This window comes from Theropithecus gelada, chromosome 2 (assembly GCF_003255815.1).
Source record: "Theropithecus gelada isolate Dixy chromosome 2, Tgel_1.0, whole genome shotgun sequence".
Taxonomy (NCBI): domain Eukaryota; kingdom Metazoa; phylum Chordata; class Mammalia; order Primates; family Cercopithecidae; genus Theropithecus; species Theropithecus gelada.
Window position 1 is genome coordinate 133,708,749 of NC_037669.1, and position 26,801 is coordinate 133,735,549.

General features: G+C 36.9%; 1 protein-coding gene across 4 annotated transcripts in view; it reads right to left on the minus strand.

Annotated features, from left to right (window-relative positions):
- Positions 1-26,801, minus strand: part of RSRC1 (arginine and serine rich coiled-coil 1) — a 421,306-nt gene that overhangs the window by 168,858 nt on the left and 225,647 nt on the right. For all 4 annotated transcript variants that reach the window (XM_025376980.1, XM_025376977.1, XM_025376978.1 and 1 more), the window contains one exon: positions 20,338-20,389. In XM_025376980.1, coding sequence (XP_025232765.1) covers positions 20,338-20,389 — 52 coding nt within the window. The remainder of the gene's footprint in view (positions 1-20,337; positions 20,390-26,801) is intronic.

Consider the following 26,801-nt stretch of genomic DNA (forward strand, 5'->3'; position numbering starts at 1 on the left):
TGATGGAACGTACCTCAAAATAATAAGAGCTATTTATGACAAACCCACAGCCAATATCATACTGAATGGGCAAAAACTGGAAAAATTCCCTTTGAAAACTGGCACAAGACAGGGATGCCCTCTCTCACCACTCCTATTCAACATAGTGTTGGAAGTTCTGGCTAGGGCAATTAGGCAAGAGAAAGAAATCAGGGGTATTCAGGTAGGAAAAGAAGTAGTCAAATTGTCCCTCTTTGCAGATGACATGATTGTATATTTAGAAAACCCCATCGTCTCAGCCCAAAATCTCCTTAAGCTGATAAGCAACTTCAGCAAAGTCTCAGGATACAAAATTAATGTGCAAAAATCACAAGCATTCTTATACACCAATAACAGACAAACACAGAGCCAAATCATGAATGAACTTCCATTCACAATTGCTTCAAAGAGAATAAAATACCTAGGAATCCAACTTACAAGGGATGTAAAGGACCTCTTCAAGGAGAACTACAAACCACTGCTCAGTGAAATAAAAGAGGACACAAACAAATGGAAGAACATACCATGCTCATGGATAGGAAGAATCAATATCGTGAAAATGGCCATACTGCCCAAGGTAATTTATAGATTCAATGCCATCCCCATCAAGCTACCAATGAGTTTCTTCACAGAATTGGAAAAAACTGCTTTAAAGTTCATATGGAACCAAAAAAGAGCCCGCATCTCCAAGACAATCCTAAGTCAAAAGAACAAAGCTGGAGGCATTACGCTACCTGACTTCAAACTATACTACAAGGCTACAGTAACCAAAACAGCATGGTACTGGTACCAAAACAGAGATATAGACCAATGGAACAGAACAGAGTCCTCAGAAATAATACCACACATCTACAGTCATCTGATCTTTGACAAACCTGAGAAAAACAAGAAATGGGGAAAGGATTCCCTATTTAATAAATGGTGCTGGGAAAATTGGCTAGCCATAAGTAGAAAGCTGAAACTGGATCCTTTCCTTACTCCTTATACGAAAATTAATTCAAGATGGATTAGAGACTTAAATGTTAGACCTAATACCATAAAAATCCTAGAGGAAAACCTAGGTAGTACCATTCAGGACATAGGCATGGGCAAAGACTTCATGTCTAAAACACCAAAAGCAACGGCAGCAAAAGCTAAAATTGACAAATGGGATCTAATTAAACTAAAGAGCTTCTGCACAGCAAAAGAAACTACCATCAGAGTGAACAGGCAACCTACAGAATGGGAGAAAATTTTTGCAATCTACTCATCTGACAAAGGGTTAATATCCAGAACCTACAAAGAACTCAAACAAATTTACAAGAAAAAAATAAACAACCCCATCAAAAAGTGGGCAAAGGATATGAAGAGACATTTCTCAAAAGAAGACATTCATACAGCCAACAGACATATGAAAAAATGCTCATCATCACTGGCCATCAGAGAAATGCAAATCAAAACCACAATGAGATACCATCTCACACCAGTTAGAATGGCGATCATTAAAAAGTCAGGAAACAACAGGTGCTGGAGAGGATGTGGAGAAATTGGAACACTTTTACACTGTTGGTGGGATTGTAAACTAGTTCAACCATTATGGAAAACAGTATGGCGATTCCTCAAGGATCTAGAACTAGATGTACCATATGACCCAGCCATCCCATTACTGGGTATATACCCAAAGGATTATAAATTATGCTGCTATAAAGACACATGCACACGTATGTTTATTGCAGCACTATTCACAATAGCAAAGACTTGGAATCAACCCAAATGTCCATCAGTGACAGATTGGATTAAGAAAATGTGGCACATATACACCATGGAATACTATGCAGCCATAAAAAAGGATGAGTTTGCGTCCTTTGTACGGACATGGATGCAGCTGGAAACCATCATTCTTAGCAAACTATCACAAGAACAGAAAACCAAACACCGCATGTTCTCACTCATAGGTGGGAACTGAACAATGAGATCACTTGGACTCAGGAAGGGGAACATCACACACCGGGGCCTATCATGGGGAGGGGGGAGGGGGGAGGGATTGCATTGGGAGTTATACCTGATGTAAATGACGAGTTGATGGGTGCAGTAGACCAACATGGCACAAGTATACATATGTAACAAACCTGCACGTTATGCACATGTACCCTACAACTTAAAGTATAATAATAATAAATAAATTAAAAAAAAAAAACAAAAACCAAAATAGAATTGTATTTCTACACACTAACAATGAATTGGAAACAAAAACTTAAAAACCTACTATTTACAATGATGCCCAGAACATGAAATATTTAGGAATAAATTTAACAAATATATGCAAGATTTATGGGCTGAAAACTACAAATCTCTGATAAAAGAAATAAAAAAACTGAATAAATGGACAGCTATACCATGTCCATGGATTGAAAGATTTAATGTGTTAAGATGTCAATTCTCCGCAGATTGATCTATAAAGGTGATGCAACTCTAATCAAAATTCCAGTTGAATTTAAAATTAAAAAAAATTTTAATCTGAGTCCGTTTTGATTCAATTTGCTGGATTTTTAAAAATACTAATCAATAAGCTGGTTCTAAAATGTATATCAAAAGGGAAAAGAATTAGAAAAGCTAAAGCATTCTGAAAAAGAAAAACAAAGTTAGAGAAATCACTAACTAATTTCCAGACTCAATATAGCACTACAGCAATCAAGGCAGTATGGTATTGGGTAAAAGGAGAGACAGATAGATCAATGGAACAGAATAGAGAATTCAGAATAGAGCTACTTATATGTGGTGAACTGATACTTTGCAAAGGTACAAAGGCAATTTGGTGGAAGAAAAACATATTTTCAACAAATAGCACTGGGACAATAAGATATCCATGTGCAAAGCAAAGAACCCCAATTCATACTTCACCATATATAAACATTAATTTAAAATGGGTCATAGAAACTAAACTATAAAAACTCTAGAAGAAAACATAGAAGCAAGTCATTGACTTCTCTGGTTAGGCAAAGATTTCTTAAATATGTCGCTAAAAACACAATACATACAAGAAAAACTGATTAAAATTAGACTTCATCATGATTAAGAGCTGCTCTTCAAAAGACACCATTAAGAGAATGAAAACATGCCACAAACTGTGAAAAATGTTTGCAAATAACATATATGATCATGAACTTTTATTCAGAATATACAAACTCTTAAAACTCAGCAACTGAAAAATGAACAATTTTTTTTAATGGGCAAAGAAGACTATTATGGTAAATAATCACATTAAGAGTGCGTAACATCATTCACCATGAGAGAAATGCAGATTGAAACCACAATGAAAGACCTCTACACACCCACTGAAATGACCAAAGGAAAACTAAAACTAACCATACCATGTGGAACAACTGGATTTCTTATAGACTGCTGTTGGGAGCAAAACATGGTTCAGCCACTTTGGAAAACAGTTTGCAGTTTCTCATAATGTTAAACACAAAGTTATTATGCCAGCATCCTAGTCTTAGGTATTTGCCCAAGTAGAACAAAACCTCATGTTCACACAATATCTAACTTGAGAAAGTTATAATGGTTTAATTCATAATTGCCTCAAATTAGAAACAACAGCATCCTTCAATTAACTAATTCACACAATGGAATACTACTCAGCAACAAAAAGTAAATAAGCTACTGATATATGCAAAACAACACGGATAAATCTCAAATGCATGATGCTAAGTCAGAAACGCCAGACTCAAAGTCTACATATTAGGAGTCTATTTATAAGACATTTCAGAAAAATTCAAGTGTAAGGACAAAAAAATAGATCAGTGGTTTCTAGGAGTCAGGAGTAGTGGGTTCACAAAAAAAGGGGTATAGGGGAATTTGGGGGAACAACAGGATTGTTCTACAATTAGATTCTCAGAGCTGTTACTTGACCATTTGCACTTATTGAAAATTAAAGAACTGTCACTTTAAAAGGTACATTTTGCTGTATACATACCATTAATTTTAAAAACCATTGTTAAGAAAATAAGCCAGACAAGGACTGGGAGAAAATATTTATGAAGTACATAACTGATTTGTATTTAGCATATATAAATAACTACAACTCAACAATATAAATAATTTCTTTTAAAAATAGGCAAAAGATATGAGCAGATACTTCAAAAAGTATACAGATGATAAATGATTGCATGAAAAGATGCTCAACATCATTAGTCATCACAGGAAGGCACATTAAAGTAAATGAAGTACAACGCACTCAATAAAAGGGCAAAAATTATACAGAAAAAAAGCCAACACCACTAAGTAATGTCAAGGATATGGAACAAATGAAGCAAACTTTCATACAATGCTTGTGAAAATCCAAAATGGTACAACCAATTTGGATAAAATTTTGGCAGTGACTTATAAAGTTAAAGCTCCACTTACTATATAACCTAAGTAATTCCAACTCCATTCTTCTTCCTTAGCAATCCCATTCCTAAGCAATAACTCAAAATAAACGAAAACATATGTTCCAACAGACTTGTACACAAATGTCCATATAAGCTTTACTGAAAAAACCATAAACTGAAACAATTTATTTGTGTCCACCAACTGCTGAATGAATAAACAAACTGGTATAGCCAGAAAATGAAATACTATTCAGCAGTAAAAAAAAAAAAGAACGCTCACAACGACATGAACAAATCCAAAAAGCATTATACCAAGTGAAAGACTACAGATACAAAACACTACATGCTATATGATTCCATTTACAACGCATTCTAAAAATAGCAAAACTCTAGTGACATAAAGCAGATTAGTGGTTGCTAAGGTCCAGGAATAGGGAGAGAGAATTGACTTCAAATGAGAGCAAAGAAACCTTCTGGAGTAATGTAAAGGTTCTTTAGCAAAATCTTTGGTCAAAGTGACACAGCTGCATACATTTGTCAAAATTTTAAATTTTATACTAAATACTGGGGAGTTTTATCATGTTTAAATTAAACCTTTGCTAGACCTCTTCAGGTTCTCTTCATAACCACAGAAAAATCAGAAAATAAAGATAAGCAAAAACAAGTTTTTCATAACCCTAAATCCCACTATCCAGAGACAATACCAATACAAGTGATATAATGTACATCATCTAGGTATTTTTCAATATATACATTAACTTTTGGTAAAACCAAAATGGGACAAAATTCTTCACACTGTTCAGGAGCTTTTAAAAAATTCTAAATTATATCTATATTACTTCCATTTCAACAAATTCACCAAGTATATTTTTTTAAAAAGGAAAAAAGACAAGTTACACTATGATTCTCGTAGTCGTAAGTGAACACCAAAACTTTCTATTGTATGTCTTTTTGTTGCAAGAAATTATTGGAACACTTGCAAAACTTTGTTTTTATTAATGTATAACTCAATTGAATTCACAGGTCTTGGAATCTGTAAAAATACATATTCTTGTTTTGCTAAACAAAATCCAAAGAATTTTTTTTTATATTTACAAATATAGAACAACATCTTAGCTTTTTTGGGATGACAAGACAATTTAAAAATAACAGTTAACACTGAATAAACATTACAAAAATTTTCTGAAAGAGAAAGGATTATTTGTTGCCATCCACTCTTTCTAAATTTAGGAGAAGATGCTGTACTCACACATGTGAAGGGCCAGTCTATTTAAACAGTTTTTTAAAAAATTTTATTATGAAAGAAAAAAGAAACCCCAGGGTCTAAAATGTAATGAGTGATCCTATTAGTTCCACCAGACTAAAATCATACAGTCTACGTATGTGGTCTTTTCAGCCACATCTGTCGTGAACCATTTTTACATCACAAAATGCAAAATACTGAGCAATGATTTACTAGATGAGACCTGGGAAAGTATTCATCATTTTCCCCTAAAAGAAAAAATGGCTCATAGGAAGACAGGTGATAGTTCCTTCTTTGCAATGTACACATATTTTAGAATTGAATCCTAATCTTAGTAACAAAGAGAAAATTTTAATAAAAAAGATTAAATAAAATGAAAAAATGAAAACTCAGTTATAATTTTCTTAAACTCCAAATATTTTGCTTGGCTAGGAAACATGGATCAATTATTTAAAATATGTGAAAATGTATATAAATTACTTACCACGCAGTAGATGCTCAATAAATGGCACTCATTATTTTAAATACTTCATGAATCATATTTTTATTAAGCATTTTATAAAATGATCTGATATTCCTTTCAAAAGCTCTGTTACACTAAACTAGAATTTTTACTTAATATAAAAATGCATAAAGGCTATATTTTTCATTTCACTACATTAATTATTTCTTTGATTTATTTGAAATCCAAATTAATCACTTTTTGGTAAATTTATTTACATAATGTTCTTTTACTCTTATCCAATAAAACAGACCTATAATTTCTCCTATAAGAATAGATCGACTATCAGTACGGCTATTTTAATGGCTTAAATTTAAAGATATTAAAGGGGAATTAATTCTAAACAACTCATTACATAATTTTACAATAGATAAATTAGTTACAATGATTTTAAAACCACTGAAAAAGACCCATATATCTAATATATAAACAAGCATCCAAATGTTATACACTTGTCAGTCTTTCAATAACGAAGTCAGGGAAAACAAATTCACAGACACCCAAGTGAATTGGCAACTGTAAGTGACAGAAGCCCTTCTAAATCCTCTGTTTACACTGGGGATTAGTGGAGTAGATTTTGAGTTGCACATTGAACAGTCCATGGTCAAGGGAACCTGCTCCCTGTCAGCCCGCAGGGCATAAGGACAAAGCATGGTCCTGGTAGGAAGTGACCCATAAACGTATTCCTACCCAGGATTTATACAAAGCCAGTCTGCCTCACAGAAACTCCATATGACCATTAACTGGCCTGCAAGGCCTGCCAGGAGGCCTAATTACAGGTCTACAGAGCCCAATAACAAAAGCTGAAGGGCTTTAGCCTAGGGATGATCTGCTTTATACTGACTTGAGAGAGTCCATATAGAGGACCCAAAAGAAAGAGGTTTAGCTTTAAAATTCTCCCCAGAGATCCAGCATTGTACTCGAGTCTAGAAAGCTCACAAGCAACATACTTCAGCTAGGCTTAAACATATCACCCTCTCAAAATTAACATTCAACTACTGTCTGCTTAACATCTGCTCAAACATGGCAAGTTGCTGTGATATTGTCAGAATCTAGCTGATACCTTTTTTTTCCTACTAAACATCACTAGGGTAAATAACAGCCACTCAAATATAAATGTGTAACTGATGTTAAAACAAACAACTTACACTTTCTAAGTGAAGTAATTTACTTAGAGATTTTCTTTAGGACACACAAATTTTATCTTTTTGGATTAACAAAAAGCTAAAAGCCACGTTCATTGTTGGAAACTGGAAGATAAATTAACATTAGTAATTTGATTTGTATCAAAGCTATTCAATTTGACATCGAATTTTGAAGTTTCCATAAACCACACTTGACTGAAAAAAAAAAAAAAGCTTTAACTAATGTCCAAGTCAACTAAACTATTTAAGGCTTTATTCATTTGTTTTGTTTTAAAAGCACTATTCTTGAAAAAGAGGGACTCCTCCCCAACTAATTTTATGAGGCCAGCATCATCCTGATACCAAAATGTGGCATAGACACAACAAAAAAGAAAATTTCAGACCATATTGAATATTCCTTGATGAACGTCAATGCAAAAAAAAAAAAAAAAATCCTCAATAAAATACTGGGAAACCGAAGCCAGCAGCACATCAAAAAGCTTATCCACCACGATCAAGTCAGCTTCATCCCTGGGATGCAAGGCTGGTTCAACATACTCAAATCAATAAACGTAATCCATCACATAAAGAGAACCAATGACAAAAACCATGAGATTATCTGAATAGATGCAGAAAAGGTCTTCGATACAATTCAACACCCCTTCATGCAAAAAAATTCTCAATAAACTAGGTGTTGACGGAATGTATCTCAAAATAATAAGAGCTGTTTATGACAAACCCACGGCCAATATCATACTGAATGGGCAAAAGCTGGAAGCATTCCCTTTGAAAACTGGCACGAGACAAGGATGCCCTCTCTCACCACTCCTATTCCACAAAGTATTAGAAGGTCTGGCCAGGGCAATCAGGCAAGAGAAAGAAATAAAGGGTATTCAAATAGGAAGAGAGGAAGTAAAATTGTTGCTGTTTGCAGATGACATGATTGTATATATAGAAAATCCCATCATCTCAACCCAAAATCTCCTTAAGCTGATAAACAACTTCAGCAACGTCTCAGAATACAAAATCAATATGCAAAAATAACAAGCATTCCTATACACGAATAACAGACAGAGAGCCAAATCATGAGTGAACTCCCATTCACAAATGCTACAAAGAGAATAAAATACCTAGGAATCCAACTTACAAGGGATATGAAGGACCTCCCTCTTCAAGAACTACTAAGCACTGCTCAAGGAAATAGGAGAGGACACAAACCAATGGGAAAAAAACTCCATGCTCATGCACAGGAAGAATCAATATCGTGAAAATGGCCATACTGCCCAAAGTAATTTATAGATTCAATGCTATCCCCATTAAGCTACCACTGACTTTCTTCACAGAATTAGAAAAAAACTACTTTAAATTTCCTATGGAACCAAAAAAAAAAAAAAAAAAAAAGAGCCCATATAGCCAAGACAATCCTAAGCAAAAAGAACAAAGCTGGAGGTATCACACTACCTGACTTCAAACAATACTACAAGGCTATAGTAACCAAAACAGCATGGTACTGGTACCAAAACAGATATATCAACCAATGGAACAGAACAGAGAACACAGAGATAATGCCACACATCTACAACCATCTGATCTTTGACAAACCTGACAAAAACAAGCAGTGGGGAAAGGTTTCCCTATTTAATAAATGGTGTTGGAAAAACTGGTTAGACATATGCAGAAAACTGAAACTGGACCCCTTCCTTACACCTTATACAAAAATTAACTCAAGATGGATTAAAGACTTAAACGTAAGACCTACAACCATAAAAACCCTAGAAGAAAACCTAGGCAATACCATTCCAGACATAGGCATGGGCAAAGACTTCATGACTAAAACACCAAAAGCAATGGCAACAAAAGCTGAAATAGACAAATGGGATATAATTAAACTAAAGGGCTTCTGCACAGCAAAAGAAACTATCATCAGACTGAACAGGCAACCTACGGAATGGGAGAAAATTTTTGCAATCTACCCATCTGACAAGGGGCTAATATCCAGAATCTACAAGGAACTTAAACAAATTTACAAGAAAAAACCAAACAACCCCATTAAGAAGTGGGCAAAGGATATGAACAGACATTTCTCAAAAGAAGACATTTATGTGGCCAACAAACATACAGAAAAAAGCTCATCATCACTGGTTATTAGAGAAATGCAAATCAAGACCACAATGAGATATCTTCTCATGCCAATTAAAATGGCGATCATTAAAAAGGAAGGAAACTACAGATGCTGGAGAGGATGTGGAGAAATAGGAACACTTACACAATGTTGGTGGGAGTGTAAATTAATTCAACCATTGTGGATGACAGTGTGGCGATTCCTCAAGGATCTAGAACCAGAAATACCATTTGACCCAGCAATCCCATTACTGGGTATATACCCAAAGGATTATAAATCATTCCACTATAAAGACACATGCACACATATATTTATTGCAGCACTGTTCACAATAGCAAAGACTTGGAACCAACCCAAATGCCCATCAGTGATAGACTGGATAAAGAAAATGTGGCACATATACACCATGGAATACTATGTAGCCGTAAAAAAGGATGAGTTCATGTCCTTTGCAGGGACATGGATGAAGCTTGAAACCATCATTCTCAGCAAACTAACACAGGAACAGAAAACCAAACACCGCATGTTCTCACTCATAAGTGGGAGGTGAACAATGAGAACACATGGACACCAGGAGGGGAACATCACACATCAGGGCCTGTTGGGGGGTGGGTGCTACGGGAGGGATAGCATTAGGAGAAATACCTAATGGAGGTGACAGGTTGATGGGTACAGCAAACCACCATGGCACATGTATTCCTTTATAACAAACATGCATGTTTGGAATATGTATCCCAGAACTTAAAGTATAATTTTTTAAAAAAATGAAATAAAAGCACTATTCTTAATTCCTGATAGTGTCTTTCAACTGCATAAGCATACTGGTACGAGGACATGTGGCTCAACTTCTTTAATTATCTCATAAAGGCACTTTGGTAATGACATAAAAAACTACTCCTACTAGCTAACATTTATAGAATGCTCAGTTATGTGCTAGGTGCTAAAGACTTTATTAAATTAATTTCTTTATAGATCTCTATAAGGTACACATTATTATAATTCCCATTCCCAATCTCGCTATAGACTTTATTAATTTATAAATCTCTATAAGGTACATATTATTATTATTCCCATTCTGTTAATAAAAAAGTGAAGCTCAGCAAGTTTTAACAATTTTCCTATGGTTTCATCAGTAAACATGGGAGCTAGGAACGGCACCCAAGCCACCTGACTTGAGGACTTCACCACCATATAATATTGTCTTTTGTACTTACTGCTAACATTAACTGAATACTTACTATGTGTCAGGTACTGCTCTAAGTGTTTTACAAACATTAACTCATTTAAATCCATAACAATAACCCATTAGTTATGTACTATTAGTATCTCTGTTTTACAGATGAGGAAACTACATGACAGTAAATAAAAACTGATCTGCTCAAGCTCACAGTTTGTTAGTGAAACAATATAAATCTGCACTACCAAAACACAATCAAGCATAAGCCAATGTAGGGAAAAAAAGAAGTCTGTAAGCTATTTATATGAAATAAAAATTAACACTTCACTCTCTTGCTCTTTTTTTTTGGGGGGGGGTTGCCCTGAAAGGCTCTCTCAAAATAAATCAAGCCTATTTCTCAGAGCCATAGATAGTGAGTGGTCAGAAACCTACAGACAAAACCTCTTTCAGCTTTAAATCAGGGTAAAGCAGGGTAGCTTTCTATGCTCCTCGGAAACAGTACAACATTATCAAGGCAATCTCATTTGTAATTCTTTGAATTACACATATTTAACACTATAACGGACTTTAGAGAAGTGTTGGGACTTCTAAGGATCACATGGCTATGAAGAGAAAGGGTCAGGACTTGGTTCCCAGGTATTTAATGGGCAACTAAGAGAATAAAATCTCAGTTTAACAGGCTGCGGAAAAATTGGGATGGGGTGAGGCACTTACGGCGTATTATTCAGCAAAGCTTATCATCTGGATATAGTATGTGTAACTGATCTGTGTTTTGATAATACTTAACCAGTTTCTCTCCTAGGAAGGGTCCCTGAAATTCATGTACACAGTTAGGTGTTAGAAAAAAAATCATAAAACATTACTTTAGATTTTTCAAAGTTATAAATTTAGCTACTATAAACACTCTACATAGGTAAGGAAAATAACTTATTGTTCCTAAAAGATGCTTTAACCCCTTTGTAGTATCAATAAGAAAACTTACTTTATAATCAAAGGCTTACTTGAGGATAGAAATTATTTTATTGTAAGATAATTGTAGAATGAAGTCTTATAGAATAAGGTTATGCATTTTGTAATATTATCTATTGCCTTTCTTTCTGCCTAACATAACTCAGGTATTTAACTTATGAACCAGAAGTAGCTCGAGGGCTGGGGGCGGTGGCTCACGCCTGTAATCTCACCACTTTGGGAGGCCGAAGTGGGCAGATCACTTGAGGTCAGGAGTTCAAGACCAGCCTGGCCAACATGGTGAAACCCCGTCTTCACCAAAAATACAAAAATTAGCTGGGTGTGGTGGTGCGCACCTGTGATCCCAGCTACTTGAGAAGCTGAGGCAGGAGAATCTCTTGAACCTGGAAGACAGAAGATGTGATGATCTGAGCTTGTGCCATTGTACTCCAGCCTGGGTGACAGAGCAAGACTATGTCCAAAAAAAAAAAAAAAAAGAAGTAGCTGGAGAGTCAGAAATCACTGGAGTTAAGTCCTGATTCTATCACTTATTAGCTCTGTAATTTTTGACAAGTCACTTAAGCTTTCAGAATATTTGTAAACTGGACTTAACTCTCCATGAAGTGATATGAATCAAAAGGTAAAGATTTATTAAAGTGTTTTGAAAACTATAAGGTACAATACAAAAAGTTGTAGATACTATGCAGAAAATGAAATACTATTATGCAGAGATTTTATAAGTTGTTTTACCACATATGCACAAAAAGAAATCTCTACCTTTTCTTATAACATTAGAAATATAATTTTAAAGTGTATGTGTCAATTCTATTAAAAGTAAAGTATTGAGGAGGCTTCAAAGAAATTTGTGTTACAGGTATTGTCTTCTCATACTGATAAAAATTATCTTTTGGAAAAATCTCTCTTCCATATTCTTTAGACCCATGAACACATTTGGGATAAGATGATAATATGTTTTTGCAGAAAATCCAGATAATGTTTGGAATTGGGCTATCAAGACAAAGAAAAGCAAGAGCAAAAGTGATGGAGACAAAGGAGACCTTACCTAAACTTCCTATTTTCCCTCCATCCCCTGTGAAATAATCATGTTTTACTGTCTTTTCTGTCAAGCACTGTCTTACAGTTTAAGTGTAAAAAGCCAGGTTATGTCATATATCTTCTGCTTTTGAAGCTAGGTAACATCTTAGTATATTTATTATAAAATCCATCAAACAGCGGTCAAAATGAGCACACCAACATCTAAAGGTTTTTCAGATAGCTAGATCCTCTGTTTCTCTACAATGACTTACTTACAAAAGATTAACAGCTAAAATTTTTTCTGATGTAGTACTACTATAGGTATTGTTAAAACTGCTGGGAAAGATGTAGAGGTTTTAAATATAGTTTCTATTTTTTTTTGAGACAGGGTCTCACTCTGTCACCCGCACTGGAGTGCAGTGGCTCAGTCACAGCTCACGGAACCCTTGACTTCTTGGGCACAAGCAACTGTCCCACCTCAGCCTCCCAAGAGGCTAGGACCAGAAGCATGTGCCACCATGTCTGGCTAATTTTTGTATTTTTTGCAGAGACAGGGTTTTACCATGTTGCCTAGGCTGGTCTCGAACTACTGGGCTCAAGTGATCCTCCCCTCTTCGCCTCCTACAGTGCTGGAATTACAGGAGTGAGCCACCATGTCTGGCTAAATATATAAGTTCCTGACCATTGGAAGTTTATTTCATTGGAAAAATAAGTATAACGTTCATGAAACAACTAAATATTAGTATCAGCAGTGGATGAATAAATATCAACATAAATGGTGTGCAAAGACAGGACTAAAAGAATTCAAAGGAGGAGAGAAAGATGAGGTACTGGAATGGTCAGGGAAATAATGTGGAAATCTTGTTTTAGAAGAGTCTTGAAGTGTTTGGAGACGGGGAAAAGGAAGAAACAAGGCATTTATAGAAGAGAAAAACAATGTGCAAAGCTTCCCAGGTAGAAAAGAATACGGGAAACTTGAAGACCAATGAAAAAAGCACAGTAACGAATTCTAGAAGATAAAGTTAGAAAAGGTTGTGGATCTACTGTACAGAACTTTAGAACCTTAAGCATAGAAACGTAAAACTGATTTTGTAAGCAAGTGAGAACCACTGAGTAATTTTGAGCAAAGGGGTGGCATTAACATATGGTACCCAATGATGGCAGCAGTGGGCTGTCCACAGTTGGGGAGGCATGGGTGGTGGCGGCAGAAGTGGCTACAGGAGCAGCAATAGCGGTAGTGGGTCCCCTGTGCCCCATGTCCCCAAGGCAGCTGGCTGTGCCGCCTCCACCCTCCTATGGCTGGTTGAGACCCGCCCCAACGCCCAGAGCCTCTGTGGTTCTGGACCCTGGCACCATGTTGCTGCTCTTGCCCACTGTTGCAGCAGGAAGGGAGGGTGCAGGGAGGGAGCAGGAGCTGGGGCCGTGCTTTAGGGGCCAGCAGGGCCCACTTCGAGGACCTAGCCAGCAGCACGGCTACCCTGCTGAGGGCACTGGGTTCCTGCACCTTGGGAGGATGCTCTGCCAAGGGCTGCCTGGGGCCATGTACCCAGGGTCTGTCTGCCCCACATTTGGGTGACTGCCAGGCCTGACATTCCCAATGGCCAGGCACACTCCGGGAGGCGCCCTAGGCCCCCTCTAACCACCACCTTAATCAAGAAGAGCTGCCAGATGGGTGAGGAGGAGCTCCGGGCCATCCCTGAGAGCCGGGGCCACAGGGGGAGCTTGCAGAGACATCTCTCCTGCCCCAGTCACCAGCCTGGGCCCACTGAGGACCTGGAACCCCCACCCCAGGCTGTGAGGGGCACAGCTGGGGCTGCATGATCCATGGAGCTGACAGAGGCCAGGAATAGGCAGCAGCCCTGCCCTCCTGAGCACAGCTGTAGCCCCCAAGTTGAGGCTGTGGGCCCAGGTCTCTGCACTCTTAGCTTAGGAAGGCCTCCGCCTTGCCCTTGCAGGCTTGAGGGTGCCTGCTCCTGCTGCCTGGCCTCTCTCCGCTCCTGGCACCTGCTCCAATCTCGGGGCAGGGCTGGGGCCAGGCCCAGGTGCTGTCACAGCCTGGCCAGGTGTGTGCATGCTGCATGCATGGGGCAGCATGGACACACCAGCCCTTTGCTGCCTTGGCCCCCTCCAGACTTTGGGCACTGACAAGCACAAGTTACAGGTGAAGCTGGAGGCGGAGGGTTGAGGGTGGCTGGGCACTGGCCTGCAGATGTCCCTTATTGCAAGCAGCCTGGGTGTCACGGATGGTGGCAGGAGGCAGAAGGTCTCCTGGGCAGAAGGGGACAGGTGAGGCTCTACCTTCAATCCAGAGAGGGTCTGAAGGCTGGCAGCTGGGCTGCCAGTCCTATGGACCATAGTGGGGACTTCTGGTGCCTTTTCTGGGCCTGCCCATGGCTGCCCATGGACCAATCAGTGTGCATTTCCTCCCCATCTAAGGCCCATAAAAGCCCTGGGCTCAGCCAGAGCAGAAAAGAGGATGGAGAGAAGATGGGAGGACCAGTTGCAAAGAGAGGCTACCTTTTCTGCTGAGCACTGCAGAGACAAGGGGAGGACCTGCCTACAGAGAGGAGCCACCCACTCTACGGCTTCCTCTCTGCTGAGAGCTGCAGACATGATGGGATGACCTGCCTGCAGAGAGGAGACATCCACTTTAGGGCCTTCTGTCTGCAGAGAGCTGCAGACCATGGGATGACCAGTAGCAGAGAGGAGCTACCCTCTCTGCTGGGAACTGAACACTTGTTGGGACAACCTGCCTAGCAGAGAGGAGCTACTCTCTGTCAGGAGCTGAACACTCATTAGGACACTCTGGCTGTGGAAAGAACTACCTTCTGTGGGTCCCCTCTGAGCTGTTCTATTGCTCAACAAAGCTCCTCTTCATCTTGCTCACCCTCCACTTGTCTGTGCACCTAATTCTTCCTGGTTGCAGGACAAGAACTCAGGACCCAATGAATAGGGAGGCTAAAAGAGCTATAACACAAACAGGACTGAGACATGCTCCTTGCTCACCATGTTGCAGGTAAAGAGAAGGAGAGAAGAGCTGTGGTGCTTTGGGGAGCTCAGATCCAGAAGCTCCTAGAACCAGGACTGTGGCTCCCTCCTTGGGACCCTGCAGTTCCCGGGATCTTCAAGCTTCCAGGTGCCACCATGTTCCTGGGTGCCAGTTGTGGAAGCTGCTTGTAGTGTGCCTGGTCCAGCCACAGCCTCTCAGAGAGCTGGTGCCCGTGCTGCTACCCGCTCTGTTGCAGCAGCCACACAGAGTTTTCCGGCCAGAAAAGCAACAACCCAAAGATCCAATAACACCAAAGAATCATCTGGCAGTGGTGTCCACAAAAGTCAAGATGAAATACACATTTTCTGGTGGCTACCACTTTTCAGGCTCTGGGCTAGGTATTTCATGTGTTATTATTTTCATAACAGCCCTACATGGTAGTTATTATCTTTCCCTCTTACAGATAAAGAAATTATGGGAAAGAGAAGCCCCCAAATACAAATACTTTCAAATAGGTAACTTCAATGTGTGATATGGTGTAGTTGAGGCAATAGGGGGAACTGTTTTATACACTGCTATTGGTGGGAAAGTAAAATGGTTCAGCTGCTGTGGAAAATGTTTTGTGGTTTCTCAGAAAATTAAACATAGAATTACCAAATGACCCCACTATCACCCTCCTAGGTATATACCTAAAAAACCTCCAAACAGGTACTCAAAACAAGTACATATATACACATATTCAAATGTACTCATGATAGAACAAAGGTAGAAAAAACCCAAATTTCCATCAATGGATAAACAAGTTGTGTGTGTGTGTGTGTATAAATAACATATTATTTAGCAATAAAAAAGTATGAAGTACTGATATATTATGTGTCTGTATCTTCAAAACATACTAAATGAAGGAAGCCAGACACACAAGGTCACATATTGTAGGATTCCATTTATATGAAATGTCCAGAATAGACAAATAGAGACAGAGGGAGAATGGTGGTTGTCAAGGGCTTGGGGGAAAGGAACGTGGGGAGAAACCGTTAGTAGGTAAGGGGTTTCACTCTGGAGTGATGGCGTTGTTTAGAACTAGATAGAGTTGATGGTTGTACAACACTGTGAATGTACTAAATGCCACTGAATTGTTCACTTTAAGCAATTATAATAAATTTTATGTTATGTAAATTTCACCTCAATGAACTAGAAAAAAACACACATCTGTCATATTTGATTAAAAAAACCCTCTGTTCTGGCTAAACAATAAACATTAAATTGCTCAAAGTTACAGAGCAAGTGGTGATGGCAGGCTTAGGATCTTTCCACTATTCATTAGTGTCTCTCTAGAGAAGTAATAGAATTGAAGCAGGAAGCCAATTAGGAGGTAATGGAATAAGCCGTGAGCGAAATGTTTGGCATCTAGACTAAAGAGATGGCAGTGGGAGACACAATAAAGGGATAAATACAAAAAATTTTTCAAAATCAGAATCATTAAGTCTAGGTGAATTACTGCCTATAAAAGAGTCAAAGATAAAATGTTCAAGGTTTTGAACCAAAGTACAAATATGCAATAGTTTAGCACATATAAAGTATGATCCTAACCCAAATACAATAAAATCTCAGACTCAAATTTGTTTGATATAATAATCATAACACCCTATAGTTACATGTTTAATCTTATTTTAGTCCTTCATATGGACTTTCAGAGTCACATCACTAAAAATCATGGCTAAATATTCGAAAGAGATTTTAATTCCAAACCAGTAACATTATTAACATTTACTAATATAATCAATTACAATGCAATAGTTAAACATAAAACTTTCTTCTGGGACTCAGAGCTAGAGTAGACGACTAAGTCTAATCAGAAGGATATCTACATATGAACCTTATCTATCAAGTTATGCTGCTTGTAAGGCTAAAATTGATCCTGCCTCAAGAATCCAGCATAAGGCCTGAAGTCTTTGCCCATGCCCACTTTTAAGGTCCCCAAATCAAGGTGTTTTTCCTAGGAACCTAAGTGAACTCCAGTGTGACAATGGCTACTACTAGACTTCCCTATCCATTTATCTCAACCTTGAGACTAGGCTGGACTGCAAAACTTACCAGACAGGTCTCAAGTTCTTCTTATTTGCTTATTTTTAACAATATAATGAACACCTTAAAACTCAACACCAAAAAGAGAACTAGAACCTTGACAGTAAGTTGCCTATGTACTCTTCCACTACCTATCCATCTACTTGCCCTCTACTATGTCACAAGTTCTCATTAAAAATAAAACGGTATTTTTCAAAAAGGTGTAATATGTTATATCATATTATACAGCAATATATTCACGGAACTGGTATCAAAAAGCAATTCTAGTAAAACGATTACTTAACCAGTGGCAATGAAAAGGAGCACAAAGCTTTATAAAACAATTCAGCAAAAATGTACAAAAAGCCATTCTATTAAATTGGTGCAAAAGTAACTGAGGTTTAGCCAAAACCGCAATTACTTTTGGACCAGCCGAAAATGTTAATACCCTCTGACCTCACAAACTCATTTCTATAGTAACAAATCTCCCCTAGAATAAAATAAAATATGACTAACACAATGTATAAGAGGATGTTCATTACAGTGTTACTGGTAAGAGAGAAAAGATGAACAACATAAATATTCAATAAAAAAGAGTGACTTAAAAAACTGAACATTTAGCTAAGGTCTGTCTTTTGCTTATCTAGACCTAGGCCAAAATAAATTTTTTAAATTGAAAATTGTCATAATTTTGGACGTTTCTCAAATTCACAGAATCTAGCTCTTTATCCTTAGGTACAATTTAGAACGTTAAAGTTAAATGTGAGGGATGACAATTCAGATGGATATAAGCAACTTATACACTGTGAGGTCTGGAGTATCACATCTATTTTCTAATGTACTTCAAAATCATGCTAAATATTTTTTTAAACTGAATAAAACTATGAAATAAAATTATTTAAAATTGCATTTGTGGAAATAAATGTTTTCTGCACTAGGCAACATAAATATTTTCCTTCAAAGCAAGGGTTTATTCAATTATGAGCTGGAATACTCAATTATGAGCTGGAAATATTTTTTCAAAGCAAAATGCATATTATGTAAATGATAAAGAATCAAATTAATTAGACATCCTACAGTATATTTTATTTGAGTGAAAATATAAAAAAAATTAACAACAAAATTTTAGTAAGTAATGTTTTCTAAAGATAAAACAAATAAGATAAAAACATAAACTATAAATTATTTTTAGAGTAATAAGGAGGAGTACAGAGACACTTCATCAAAACTAAAACACTTGTCAATCTTTTTACCTATATGGTAAGTTACTTCTATTAGTAATTCAGGAAGCTAGTATATCGTTCATACTGGACTTCCCAATCTTTAGACTGTGTACACTTTAAATGAGAACACAAAGAGCTAATGCAAGAGATCCTTGAATCAATATGCGCATATGTATTTTCTTGATCAATGAATCCTAAAAACATAACTACTATCATTTGGTGGTCTGATATTAACTTTTGATGTTAAAATAGAGTTCTAATTTTTCCAGCTGGAAATTATGAGCTCTGAATAGTAAAAAATTTTAAGAAATATATACAGTAGTCCCCCATTATATGCAGCTGCAGTTTCATTTTCTGTAGTTTCAGTTACCTGCGGTCAACTGTGGTCCAAAAATAGGTGATTATAGTACAAGATATTTTGAGACAAAGAGAAAGAAACCACATTTATATTTATTAAAGTATATTATTATAATTGTTCCATTTTATTATCATTATTGATCTCTTACCTAATTTATAAATTAAACTTCATCATAGGTATGTATGTATAGGAAAAAATACAGCATGTGTATATGTATGTGTGTATCCAGATACAGATATAAATTAGACATGATAGATAAGTATAGATATAGATACAGGGTTTTGTACTACCCATGGTTTGAGACATCAACTGGACGCTTGGAAGATATCCACCATGTATAAGAGAGGACTACTGCACTACTCATTACGACTTATTGTTTGAATAAGTTATATACATTTTTGAAGAGCACATTAAGATTCAAAGTAAAATATCAGTACTCAGAAAATATAGATCTTATATGTTTTTAAAAAGTAAAGTATTTAATGTCTATGTGCAAGTGAACATGATATCTAAAATCAAAGTCAAAGCATTACAGTACCATTGAGAAATAACACATACAGCACTTAAAGAGTACATGGTATCCAGAACATACAGTCCAGTGAGTTAGTCCAATGTAACCGGGGAAATTACTAAATGACACTGATCTCACCTAAACTTTACACCTTATTTAAAAAATTAAAATGGAAGAGTTAGTCTCAAACGCAACGTGCAAAACCATAAAATATAAAGTTATATTTTATATAAATAAAAGCCATAAAATATAAAGTTTTATGGTTTTACACGTTACATTTAAGACTCCATTTTAATTTTTCTTTCAAAAGAAAGAAAATGTAAGAAAAAAATCATAATCTGGGATTAGTCAAAGAATTCTTAAACATGTCACCAAAACCATAGTACATAAAAGACAAATTAATCCACTGGGCTTCGTCAAAATAAAAAACTAAAACTGAAGCCAATTTTATAAATGAAAAGGTAAAGAATGACCTGTTAGCAATACACTTAGCATTATACTGCAGCAATAAATATTTCAGATAATATATGGCCATACATATAATCTAGATCTGATAAATTTGTGAGGATATATAAAAATAGTTTTCTTTTTGACTCATTTCTAAGCATGCTACCAGCCTAGGGTTTACCTGTCACTTCTTCATTTAATAAAAGTTAATTATCAACACTTACCAGCAGCTTCAAGAACCAGCTGTAGTCTGGCTTTGGCCTGTTCAGCTGGTGGCTAAAAAAGAAGAAAAAAAAAAAAAATCAACCATACAAGACATTTACAGGTCAGTTTTAATAGACGGAGTTTTAAATGAATGCATTTGTTTGCAAATATTAGGAAATTTAAAGAGCTTTAACATAATTTATATTAAAATCCATCACATCTTGCATTTGTCTATATGATACAACAATGATAAGCTGCTTTCATTTTTTTTTCCTGGAAAAAGTTTTGCTTACTATCCAACATTGTACCAATTACAATAACATAATTAACTGAAATTTAATAACAAGGCAAAGCACACACATTTAACAACATATTCTTACATTGAGTTATTTCTTTGCACATAGAAACAGGCAAGCAATCTATGAGAATTTAAATAGCAACCTTTAAGTTCAATATTTCAGGCAAGTCAGACTCTAAAACCAATTTTCTGCTTTCCTAACTGGAATTTAAAGGAACAACTGTGATGAAGATAGGATACAATTTGGCTTATATGCTTCCAACTCCTATGAACTGTCCTAAAATTGTTTTTTCAGTGAACCTTGATTCAATACAGTTGATAACAATGAAACTAAACTAATTTCCAGCCGGGCTCAGTGGCTGACGCCCGTAATTGCAGCACTTTGGGAGGCCGAGGTGGGTGGATCACGAGGTCGAGAGATCGAGACCATCCTGGCCAACATGGTGAAACCCTGTCTCTGCGAAAAATACAAAAATTAGCTGGGCATGGTGGCAGGCACCTAAAGTCCCAGCTACTTGGGAGGCTGGGGCAGGAGAATTGCTTGAACCCGGGAGGTTGCAGTGAGCCAAGATCGCGCCGCTGCACTCCAGCCTGGCAATAGAGACTTCATTAAAAAAAAAAGAAAGAAAAGAAAAGAAAAAGAAACTAAACTAATTTCCTACCAGCGACTGCACTCTGAGATTTTTGGATAACATATTAAACAAATTATGTCATGAATTATGTCAAGACTATGACTTTTTACTAAAGACCTGTTAAAAAAAACAGTTGTCCATACTTGAGACTTCAAACCTTATATTTATAAAGTTGTCTGCAATAAACAAAATAACCCCATTTTATATATGCATATCACTTCAAAATTCATAATTTACGTGATACACTAGAATATTTTGCTATTTGTAAAAAGAAACCCAGCTTGCATAAAATAAATAACTGGATATAGAAAGACGATGTTGTGCTCAGAAAAGTTTAAGAATTTGAATGGTCCTTCTGAAAAACCTACAGGAAACAAGATTGAAGAGTGGTAGATGAGACAAGTGAGAAACTGGGAGAATCTTTTATATCACAGAACAGGGATTAAGAGACTATAGACCCGGACCAGTGGCCTGGTTTCGTAAATAAGTTTTACTGGGACATAGGCCATGCCATTTGTTTACATAGTGCCTACTGGCTTTTGCGATCAACTCACCAATAGGAGTTCATTATTTGTAGCAGGAATCTTAGGACCAACAAAGTCTAAAGTATCTATCTGGACCTTAAAGAAAAAGTGTGCCAACCCCTGCCATGGAAGATGAGGAGACTTAGAAAAACTTTAAACAAAGGGGTGATGTGATCATATCTGCACTTTGATACATCACTTTAGCAATATTTTTGAGGATGAATTGAAAATAATGTGTCTAGAGGCAAGGAGCTCAGTTAGGTGGCAATTAATGAATTTCAGGTGAGAGGAGGGCCTGAGCTGAAACAATAGCAGAAAGGTCAAACAGGACAACACAGATCTGAGAAATATTTACTTGGTAAAACAAAAGGACTGATTGGTTACTAGAGAAGGAGGAGATGACAACCAATAAAGAGTACTTTATGTCATATGTTTAAGGGAAAATGTATGTAAGCATGTTTTATAAAGTTATGAAGTATTGGAAATATGTGACATCAAATTAAAATATCAAAGCAAAGTATCAGTAGAAGACTGTGATATCTACTGAATATAAAAGTCATAAACTAAAATGTCTCAGGTATCAAGCCATTAATGCACACATTTATGATGATAAATGGCAAATGACATTTGACATTAGTATCAGAAAGCACAGAGAAGTGTGGAGAACTCTGAAGCACATGCCCCAATTAAAGGAAGCAGCTGATACCCAGCACCAACTGATTGTGGTCATGCAGAAATGCAAGCCCAGGGTTATGAAATATTTTACTTTTTCACAAGCATTTAAGTCACCATGAAAACCAGTATAGAACGTGGTAAATACAGTACTTTTATGGGCCAGATTCAAGCAGATCCTAAGCAAGTGAAGAATTAGGAAGCATACACGTCAGAGTGTCCTTGTAAGTAGTGTCTTTTGATAGAAAAATCCTAGACATTTTACTGGTTAAGATATTTCACGAGCAAGATTTTTTTTTTTTTACCAATTAAGAAATACTTAAGACAGAAAATATATACATAATAATGTATACCCAACATTCAATAAAATATTAATAGCAATACTGTCAAAGTCTTCTACCCCATGAAATCTCCCTCCCTGGAGGATTTCTTCATTTCCACATCTATAATCATTATCTTGAAGATATAGTCACTACCATTCCTAAGGAAAGCTTCTTTTTTTTTTTTTTTGTAAGAGATTGGGTCTCCCTCTGTTGCCTAGGCTAACATGCAGTAGTGTGATCATGGCTCACTGCAGTGTTGAACTCCTGGGCTCATCTTCCTGCCTCAGTTCCCTGAGTAGCTAGGACTACAGGTGTGCACCACCACACCCAGCTCCTTTTTTCTGTTGTTTCATAGAGTTGGTGTCTCACCATGTTGCCCAGGCTGGTCTCAAACTCCTGGCCTCAAGTAATCCTCCCACCTTGGCCTCCCAAAGAGCTAGGACTACAGATGTGAGCCACTATGCCCAGCTAGGAAAGTCTTGATGGCTAATGTTTATAATAAATATACCCGTTAAGATATATTTATTTTTCACTAATAATTCCAACAATTTATAATACAGGATTCATATTTCAAAGACAAAGAAAACCAGGAAATAACAGCAGTTTAGTAACTTGCCTCTGCTTGCAAATGATGAACTAAAACTAAGACTCTGACTCCAAATCTCAGGATCATTCTAACTAAACCACTAGGATACTCAGGAAATAAAATCAATTAATGCACACAGATATAAATGCATATAGAGTTTTGATTCCGTTTAAAAAAAAATTGTCCAAAATAACATACTTGACCCAGTAAATGAAATTTGATTCTAAAAATATTTGCCTATGCAGATGTAACTTGCTAAATTTTATTTATGAAATATAGGGATGAACTCCAACTATGGGGATATATTGTTACATTGATCAAACTTTTAAAAGTAATCCATATTTTATAAATAGTTTTACTTTGCTTATATTTATTGCTCAAGCCTTTTTCTTGAATAGGTTGTGCAGATGCAAATGTTCACTCACTTTTTGCCCATCTGCAAATAGCCTTTTCTTACTGTGACTGGTGAATAAGTTGAATGGATATAGGATTCTTGGGTTGTAGTCTTTTTCCTCTCAGTGACCTGCTCCTCAAATCTTTCACGAGGGCTCCCTTCCATTGTTTCTAGGCTTGAGTTCATCTCAGAAGAGGGAAAGCATCACCACAGGCCTCTTGGCTGAAACCCTCTGCATCCCACCTGTCTATCTGCATCAGTAGCTGCCTGGCTCAGAAAAAGTAGCTCAGTTGGAGATGAAAATGAAAATGAAGAGAAAGCAGTCTCATTTATGTTGGCTTCATTGTGACTGCTACCTATAGTTATTTTTTAAAGAAAGGATTAAGGAGGAAGAAAGAAACAGAATATAGAATTAAAAAAAATATTTTATGCCAACCCATTTTTAGTTACCTATCATACTAGCTGGCTTAGAATGAAAATACCTTTGGGGCCTGCGTGCTAAAATTTCTAATGCTTTAGTTATTTTACCATGTATTAGACTCCAGGATCAGTATAAATTTCATCTAAAATTGGTAAATGGTATTGTTATTCAGAACCAGAAATTATACCTTAGTGAATAAACAGTATTACCAAATACAGATGCACAGAATATAGCGATTTCTCAAAAAAAATTTTAAACAGGGACATGTTTAAGAGCATTATGTCACAAGTACTTTATATGATAGAAACTTAATGAGAAAAAAACATTCCATTAAAAAACACTATTTCTACAGACAGAAGACCATGGGAAGACACAGAAAGAAGACAGCCATCTGCAAGCCAAGAAGAGAGGCCTCAGAAGGAACCAACCCTACTAACACTTTGATCTTGAACCTCTAGTCTCCAGGACAATGAGAAAATATATTTCCAGGCTGGGCATGGTGGCTCATGCCTGTAATCCTAGCACTTTGGGAGGCCAAGGCGGGCAGATCGCTTGAGCTCACAAGCTCGAGACCAGCCTGGGCAATATGGCAAAACACCATCTCTACAAAAAACACAAAAATTAGTCAGGCATGGTGGCATGCACCTGTGGTCCCAGCTACTTGGGAGACTGAGGTGGGAAGATAGCTTGAGCCTGGGAGGTGAAGATTGCAGTAAGCTGAGATCGCACCACTGCACTCCAGCCTGGGTGATAGAGCCAGAGCTTTTCTCAAAAAAAAAAAAAAAAAAAAAAATTGAAAATATATTTCTATTGTTTAAGCAAGCAAACAAAGAAACAAAAAACCCAACACCCAACATCAACAGTACATAATTAAAGAATATCACAAAAATAGAATCACAGAGAATATAAATATGATTCCCTTAAAACATAAATTGTAGCGTTGACATCATTAGAGCAGTGAGAGCCACGGCACATGGCTCAAGCCTGTAATCCTAGCACTTTGGGAGGCCAAGGCAGGCGGATCACCTGAGGTCGGGAGATCCAGACCAGCCTGCAGCCTGACCAATATGGTGAAACCCCGTCTCTACTAAAAATACAAAAATTAGCCAGGTGTGGTGACACATGCATGTAATCCCAGCTACTTAGAAGATTGAGGCAGGAGAATCGCTTGAACCCGGGAGGCAGATGTTGCAATGAGCTGAGATCGTGCCACTGCACTCCAGCCTGGGCGACAGAGGGAGACCCTGTCTCAGAAAAAAAAAAAAAAAAAAAAAAAAAAAAGCAGTAAGAATAATGTAAACTTTCAGTGTAAGTTTTTAAAGGCCATATTAAAGTTAAAGCTGACTATTATTAATAATAAGAAAACAAAGTCAGTACAGATACTACACCACAATTTTGACTGGATAAAAGAAAACTACAGTGCTGCTAGAAATTTGTATCACATAGGGCTTAAAATTGCTAAAACTAGTAATAATCCTTTGGTGGGAGCAAATGGGGCTGGACTACTTAACTCCATTTGTAAGCCTTAGGTTTAGAGAAGAGAATCACAAACAGTCCCATTAAAAACTGGGCAAAGAATATGAACAGAAATTTCTCAAAAGGAGAAATACAAGTGGCCAACAAACACATGAAAAAAATGCTCAACATTGCTAATCATCAGAGAAATGTAAATTAAAACTACACTGAGATACCATCTTACACCACTCAGATTAGCTATTATTAAAAAGTTAAATAAACAACAGACGTTAGTTAACATGGATGCAGAGAAAAGGGAATGCTCATACAGTTGATGGGGATTTAAATTAGTTCAACCGCTGTGGATAACAGTAGGAGATATCTCAAAGAAATAAAAATAGAACTACCATTCAATCCTGTAATCCCATTACCCAAAGAAAAAGAGATCATTCTATAAAAAAGACACCTGAACTTGTATGTTTATTGCAGCGCTATTTACAATATCAAAGTCATGAAGCCAACCTAAGTGCCCACTTATAGTTGATTAGATAAAGAAAATGTGGTATATGTACACTACGGACTACTATGCAGCCATAAAAAAAGAACCAAATCTTGTCCTTTGCAGCAACCTGGATGAAGCTGTAGGCCATTGCCTTAAGTGAACTAACATGGAAACAGAAAGTCAAATATCACATGTTCTCAGTTATAAGTGAAAGCCAAGCTACACAAATGGTAAACATAGACATAAAGATGGAGAAAACAGGCTCTAGAGACTCCAAAAGAGAGGAGGTTGGGAGGGGAGTGAGGGGTGAAAAGTTACCTATTGGGTACAATGTCCAATATGTGGATCATGGTATACTAGAAGCCCGACCCCACCATTATACATGTAATAAACATGTAACAAAAAAGCACATGTATCCTCAGATTCTAAAATAAAAAGTAAAGTAAAATAAAATAAAATAATTTAAAAAAAACACACAAAAACTTCTAACATTAACCAAATGATAGGTCAGTCTCATAATGGCTTGTGGAGATGACCATTCTCAATGTCTAGAGTTTTTCGTGACTGGATTTATTCTTATCCCTTGAGTTCCTTATAAATTACTGCATGTCTAGATTCTCAAAATACTGCCAAAGCACACATTCAAAACCAGCATAATCCTTTGAGCCACCCATGAG